This window comes from Ranitomeya imitator, chromosome 2, assembly GCF_032444005.1.
Source record: "Ranitomeya imitator isolate aRanImi1 chromosome 2, aRanImi1.pri, whole genome shotgun sequence".
Lineage (NCBI taxonomy): Eukaryota > Metazoa > Chordata > Amphibia > Anura > Dendrobatidae > Ranitomeya > Ranitomeya imitator.
This window is the reverse complement of record NC_091283.1, coordinates 314,077,540-314,084,417: the sequence shown is the minus strand read 5'-3', so window position 1 is coordinate 314,084,417 and position 6,878 is coordinate 314,077,540. Positions and strand designations below refer to the sequence as shown.

Genomic DNA, 6,878 nt, shown 5'->3' with positions numbered 1-6,878 from the left:
TACTCATTCAGGGGCGGTCCCGGTGCGGTTCGGGTCCGATGGGTGTCGCGGTCCGGGTCCGGCGCCTCCCATCTTTATACGATCACGTCCTCTTCTTGTCTTCCTGCCGCGGCTCCAGCGCAAGCGCACTTTGTCTGCCCTGTTGAGGTTAGAGCAAAGTACTGCAATGCGCAGCGTCGGGAAAGTCAGAGAGGCCCGGCGGCCTGCGCACTGCAGTACTTTGCTCTGCCCTCAAAAGGGCAGACAAAGTATGCCTGCTTCGGAGCTGTGGCAGGAAGACAAGAAGAAGACATCATCGCATAAAGATGGGAGGCTCCAGACCCGGATCGCAAAACTCATCGGACCCGAACCGCACCGGGACTGCCCCTGGGTGAGTATAATCTAACCTGTTTTTCTTATGTTTCAGGATACATTTGGGGATTATCTTCAGCATTACAGAATGCTGAAGATAAGCCCCTGATGCCGGTGGCCTTAGCTCATATATGATTTTTGGGGTGACATTCCCTTTCACTGTTCTCACCTTCAGACAAATCGAACAATAAGAGGAAGTCAAAGAGAAGTCACAGCACTGGCTTCCTGTTCGTGTTCAATACGACTAAGAGTGGGGACAGTGAAGCTGGGGCTGATTGGGCACAGGGCTCGTGTGATGCAACAACCTTATATGAGACCCAGGAATGCGAGTGACGATACCACTGGAACAGCACCGGCACGGAAGGTGATTTTTTTTTTATTTTAACAAGGCCAAACATGAAGACAACTCCTTTAAGAAAATACCATTTCCGTTTAAAACATTTCTCACATTAAGAACATGAAAAAGGCTTCTCCCCTGTGTGGATTCTCTGGTGGTTATCAAGATGCACTTTCTGGTTAAAATATTTCCCACATTGTGAACAGGAAAAAGGTTTCTCCCCTGTGTGAGTTCTCTCGTGTATAACAAAATATGATTTCTGTTTAAAACATTTCCCACATTCTGAACATAAAAAAGGCTTCTCCACTGTGTGGGTTCTCTGTTGGTGATCAAGATGCTCTTTCTGGTTAAAATATTTCCCACATTGTGAACAGGAAAAAGGTTTCTGCCCTGTGTGAGTTCTCTGGTGTATAACAAAATATGATTTCTTGTTAAAACATTTCCCACATTCTGAACAGGAAAAAGGCTTCTCCCCTGTGCGAATTCTCTGGTGCTTAAGCAAATCTGATTTCTGGCTAAAAGATTTCCCACATTCTGAACAGGAAAAAGGTTTCTCCCCTGTGTGAGTTTTTTGGTGCTTAAGCAAATCAGATTTATGGTTAAAACATTTCCCACAGACTGAACATGAAAAAGGCTCCTCCCCTGTGTGAATTCTCTGGTGCTTAAGCAAACTAGATTTATGGTTAAAACATTTTTCTCACATTCTGAACAGGAAAAAGGCTTCTCCTCTGTGTGGGTTCTTTGGTGTAAAACAATATGTGATTTCTTGTTAAAACATTTCCCACATTCTGAACAGGAAAAAGGCTTCTCCCCTGTGTGGGTTCTTTGGTGTAAAACAATATGTGATTTCTTGTTAAAACATTTCCCACATTCTGAACAGGAAAAAGGCTTCTCCCCTGTGTGGGTTCTTTGGTGTATAACAATATGTGATTTCTTGTTAAAACATTTCCCACGTTCTGAACAGGAAAAAGGCTTCTCCCCTGTGCGAATTCTCTGGTGCTTAAGCAAATCTGATTTCTGGCTAAAAGATTTCCCACATTCTGAACAGGAAAAAGTCTTCTCCCCTGTGCAAATTCTCTGGTGCTTAAGCAAATCTGATTTCTGGCTAAAAGATTTCCCACATTCTGAACAGGAAAAAGGCTTCTCCCCTGTGTGAGTTCTTTGGAGCCTCAGCAAATCACATTTATGGTTAAAACATTTCCCACACTCTGAACATGAAAAAGGCTTCTCCCCTGTGTGAATTCTCTGGTGGTTAGGCAAATTAGATTTCTGGTTAAAACATTTCCCAGATTCTGAACATGAAAAAGGCTTCTCCCCTGTGTGGATTCTCTGGTGGTTATCAAGATGCACTTTCTGGTTAAAATATTTCCCACATTGTGAACAGGAAAAAGGCTTCTCCCCTGTGCGAATTCTCTGGTGCTTAAGCAAATCTGATTTCTGGCTAAAAGATTTCCCACATTCTGAACAGGAAAAAGGCTTCTCCCCTGTGCGAATTCTCTGGTGCTTAAGCAAATCTGATTTCTGGCTAAAAGATTTCCCACATTCTGAACAGGAATAAGGCTTCTCCCCTGTGTGGGTTCTTTGGTGTATAACAATATGTGATTTCTTGTTAAAACATTTCCCACATTCTGAACAGGAAAAAGGCTTCTCCCCTGTGTGGGTTCTTTGGTGTATAACAATATGTGATTTCTTGTTAAAACATTTCCCACATTCTGAACAGGAAAAAGGCTTCTCCCCTGTGTGAGTTCTTTGGAGCCTCAGCAAATCACATTTATGGTTAAAACATTTCCCACATTCTGAACATGAAAAAGGCTTCTCCCCTGTGTGAATTCTCTGGTGAATAACAATATGTGATTTCTTGTTAAAACATTTCCCACATTCTGAACAGGAAAAAGGCTTCTCCCTTGTGCGAATTCTTTGGTGCTTAAGCAAATCTGATTTCTGGCTAAAAGATTTCCCACATTCTGAACAGGAAAAAGGCTTCTCCCCTGTGCGAATTCTCTGGTGCTTAAGCAAATCTGATTTCTGGCTAAAAGATTTCCCACATTCTGAACAGGAAAAAGGCTTGTCCCCTGTGTGGGTTCTTTGGTGTATAACAATATGTGATTTCTTGTTAAAACATTTCCCACATTCTGAACAGGAAAAAGGTTTCTCGCCTGTGTGAGTTCTTTGGAGCCTCAGCAAATCACATTTATGGTTAAAACATTTCCCACATTCTGAACATGAAAAAGGCTTCTCCCCTGTGTGAATTCTCTGGTGCTTAAGCAAATTAGATTTCTGGTTAAAACATTTCCCACATTCTGAACAGGAAAAAGGCTTCTCCCCTGTGTGGGTTCTTTGGTGTATAACAATATGTGATTTCTTGTTAAAACATTTCCCACATTCTGAACAAGAAAAAGTCTTCTCCCCTGTGTGGGTTCTTTGGTGTATAACAATATGTGATTTCTTGTTAAAACATTTCCCACATTCTGAACAGGAAAAAGGCTTCTCCCCTGTGTGAGTTCTTTGGAGCCTCAGCAAATCACATTTATGGTTAAAACATTTCCCACATTCTGAACATGAAAAAGGCTTCTCCCCTGTGTGAATTCTCTGGTGCTTAAGCAAATTAGATTTCTGGTTAAACATTTCCCACATTCTGAACAGGAAAAAGGCTTCTCCCTTGTGAGTTTGTTGGTGCACAACAAGATATGATTTCTTTTTAAAACATTTCCCACATTCTGAACAGGAAAAAGGCTTCTCCCCTGTGTGAGTTCTTTGGAGCCTCAGCAAATCAAATTTATGGTTAAAACATTTCCCACATTCTAAACAGGAAACAGGCTTCTCCCCTGTGTGGGTTCTTTGGTGTATAACAATATGTGATTTCTTGCTAAAACATTTCCCACATTCTGAACAGGAAAAAGGCTTCTCCCCTGTGTGAGTTCTTTGGTGCCTAAGCAAACCACATTTATGGTTAAAACATTTCCCACATTCTGAACATGAAAAAGGCTTATCCCCTGTGTGAATGCTCTGGTGCTTAAGCAAATTAGATTTTTTGTTAAAACATTTCCCACATTCTGAACAGGAAAAAGGCTTCTCCCCTGTGTGAGTTCTTTGGAGCCTCAGCAAATCACATTTATGGTTAAAACATTTCCCACATTCTGAACATGAAAAAGGCTTATCCCCTGTGTGAATGCTCTGGTGCTTAAGCAAATTAGATTTTTTGTTAAAACATTTCCCACATTCTGAACAGGAAAAAGGCTTCTCCCCTGTGCGAATTCTCTGGTGCTTAAGCAAATCTGATTTCTGGCTAAAAGATTTCCCACATTCTGAACATCTGTTCTCTGTTGTGTGAATTGTTTGATGTTTAAGAAAAGACTTTTCAAGGGGAAAGCTATTTCCATATTCAGAAGATGAAAATGGCTTCTTTGATTTAGGAACAGTTCGTTTTTTAATGCTTATTTTGTGACTTTGAATTTCCTTAGTAGTTGGTAATGAATCAGAAGACCGGACCTGTTTCAAAAGATCAGATTACAGATCTTTGCTGTGAAGGGATGATGGTACATCTGGCGTAAAAACATTCACTTCAAATGTATCCTGTGTGATCTCAAGATCATCTGATTTAAAAATTGAAGGTGTCAGCTGTCCCTCTGGTTTCTTGGTACAGTAATCTGCTAACAATAAAATCAATTATTATTTTTCAATTAAATATCCTCAAATTTATTTTTTTAACATTTCTACTATAATTAAAAATGGCAACTTATGCAAAATATTTGAATTATTCACCAACAAAATGACAGTTCACAGTCTAACAGAAAACCTCATCTCATGAACCAGTGGAGCGTGGTGTTCAACTGTTTGTTAATTCTACCTCCCAAATATGGAATAAAAAGCCACCAAACAATGTTATGTAGACAAAATAATACAAATGAAAAGTTCTACTCATCTAACAAAAAACAAGTCCCCACTCAGGTCCATCATCTGTCAATGGAAAAACAGAGGTTTTTCAAAAGACGTTGCCGGACGGCAGTAGTAGTCTCATCAGATGACACCTGGGTATACACGTCGCATGAGTACACACACAGACACACACGCACATATTCTCCACCCACACACAGAGACACACACATATTCTCCTCCCACACACTCTTCCTCCTTCTGACATTATTTCCCTTTGACAATTTGCTGCGTTTTTGGCAGCAAATCCGCAAACCTTTTTACACCTGTGTTTTTGCAGCAGATTTGACTGACTTAATTGAAGTCAATGAGTCGAAAATGCTGCAGAAACGCAAAAAGAATTGACATGCTGCAGAAAATAAAACAATACAAATGCGGACAGAAATTTACTAATAACGTGCAGAACACTTCAGGATTGTCATTGAATTCCCTTGCTTTAGCATTCCATTGCGTTTTTGGAGCATTTACACATGTAAAAACATCGCAGCGAAAACGCTTTGTGTGCATACAGCATAATAGTGCAGAGCTAACATGTGATAAATTTAGATCTCAAGCACTTGGAAAAGGGAATGGAGACCTTTTTAATCCCTTAATGACCAGAGGTATTTTTGGTTTTGCATTTTCAATTTTTTGCTCCCCTTCTTCCCAGAGCCATAACTATTATTTTCGTAAATATTGCCATGTGAGGGATTGTTTTTTTTGTGGGTTTAGTTGTATTTTTGAACGAGAGCTTAATTTTAACGTATGGTGTACTGGAAAACAGGGAAAAAAATTCCAAGTGCAGTGAAATTGCAAAAAAGTGCAATCCCACAGTTTATTGTTTGGCTTTTTTACTATATTCACTAAATACTAAAACTGACCAGCCATTATGATTCTCCAGGTTATTATGAATTCATAGACACCAAACATGTCTAGGTTCTTTTTTATCTAAGTGGCGAATAAAAAAATTCCAAACTTGGCTAAAAAAAAAAAAATTGCGACATTTTCCGATACCCGTAGCGTCTCCATTTTTCGTGATCATGGATTGGGTGAGGGCTGATTTTTTGCACACCGAGCTGACGTTTTTAGTTATACCATTTTGGTGCAGATACGATCTTTTGATCGCCAGTTATTGCATTTTAATGCAATGTCGTGGCGAGCAAAAAAACTTATTTCTGGCGTTTCTACTTTTTTTTCTGGCTACGCTGTTTAGTGATCATGTTAATTCTTTTTTAATATTGATATATCGGGTGATTCTGAACGTTGCGATACCAAATATGTGTATGTTTGATTTTTTTATTGTTTTATTTTAAATAGGGCAAACGGGGGGTGATTTGAACTTTTATTTTTTTTATATTTTTAAAAACTTTTTTTTTTTTTACTTTTGGCATGCTTCAATAGCCTCCATGGAAGACTAGAAGCTGCCATAACGCAATCGGCTCAGCTACATACCAGCGATGATCAGATCACCTGGATGTAGCAGAATTACTCACTTGATATGAGTGCCCACCACGTGGCGGCGCTCACAGCAAGCCGATAGTGACAACCATAGAGGAATACAGGAGACCTCTGGTTGTCATGCCAACCCATTGGTGACCCGTGATCACGTGATTGGGGTCACCGATGGGCAGATTTGTGGCACGATTGCCAGAAGCGCATGTTAAATGCTGCTGTCAGCATTTGGCAGCGGCATTTAGCAGGTTAATAGCTGAGGGTGGATCGCGAATCCACCCGCGGCTGTTCTTTGCACATGTCAGCTGTTCCTTGCACATGTCAGCTGTTCAAAACAGCTGACATGTGCTGGGAAAGATGTGCGCTAACCACCGGAGCCCACATCGGCGTACATTTACGACCGCTGTAGGAAAGGGAGCTAAGGACTAACTCGGAGTTACAAACTCAGATAACTGAGGTAGGGCGATCCCACCACAATCAAACTATCATACAGATGAACAGGTAAAAAAAAAGAAATAGAATAAAAAAAAACTATGATACATCCCCAACAACAGCGTATGTATGAGGGGAGAGCTCATACACTAAACGAGAGTTGCACTCATTTATGGTGGACCATTGGAGCTACTATGAGTCCTGTTCAGAAGAGTAGAGAAATTATTAGCGCACCCATTTCAGGACAGATTGTACAGTAATCTGAATTCCTTAGGATTGAAAACATAATGTAATTTATGACGTGGAGTGAATCCATGAAACCAGGGATCGAGCCATGCCAAGACATCTCCTGCAGGCGTGAATAAATTACAGTAGAGACCAAAAGTTTGGACAC

The 6,878-nt window shown here is 40.4% G+C and overlaps 1 protein-coding gene across 1 annotated transcript; it reads right to left on the bottom strand.

Moving 5' to 3' along the window:
- Positions 1-430: 430 nt before the first annotated feature.
- LOC138666465 (zinc finger protein 585A-like) lies at positions 431-4,195 on the bottom strand (the record flags this gene model as incomplete). Its single annotated transcript, XM_069754686.1, has 1 exon — positions 431-4,195. A coding segment is annotated over one exon (3,468 nt), but the record flags the coding sequence as incomplete, so codon positions are not given.
- Positions 4,196-6,878: the final 2,683 nt, after the last annotated feature.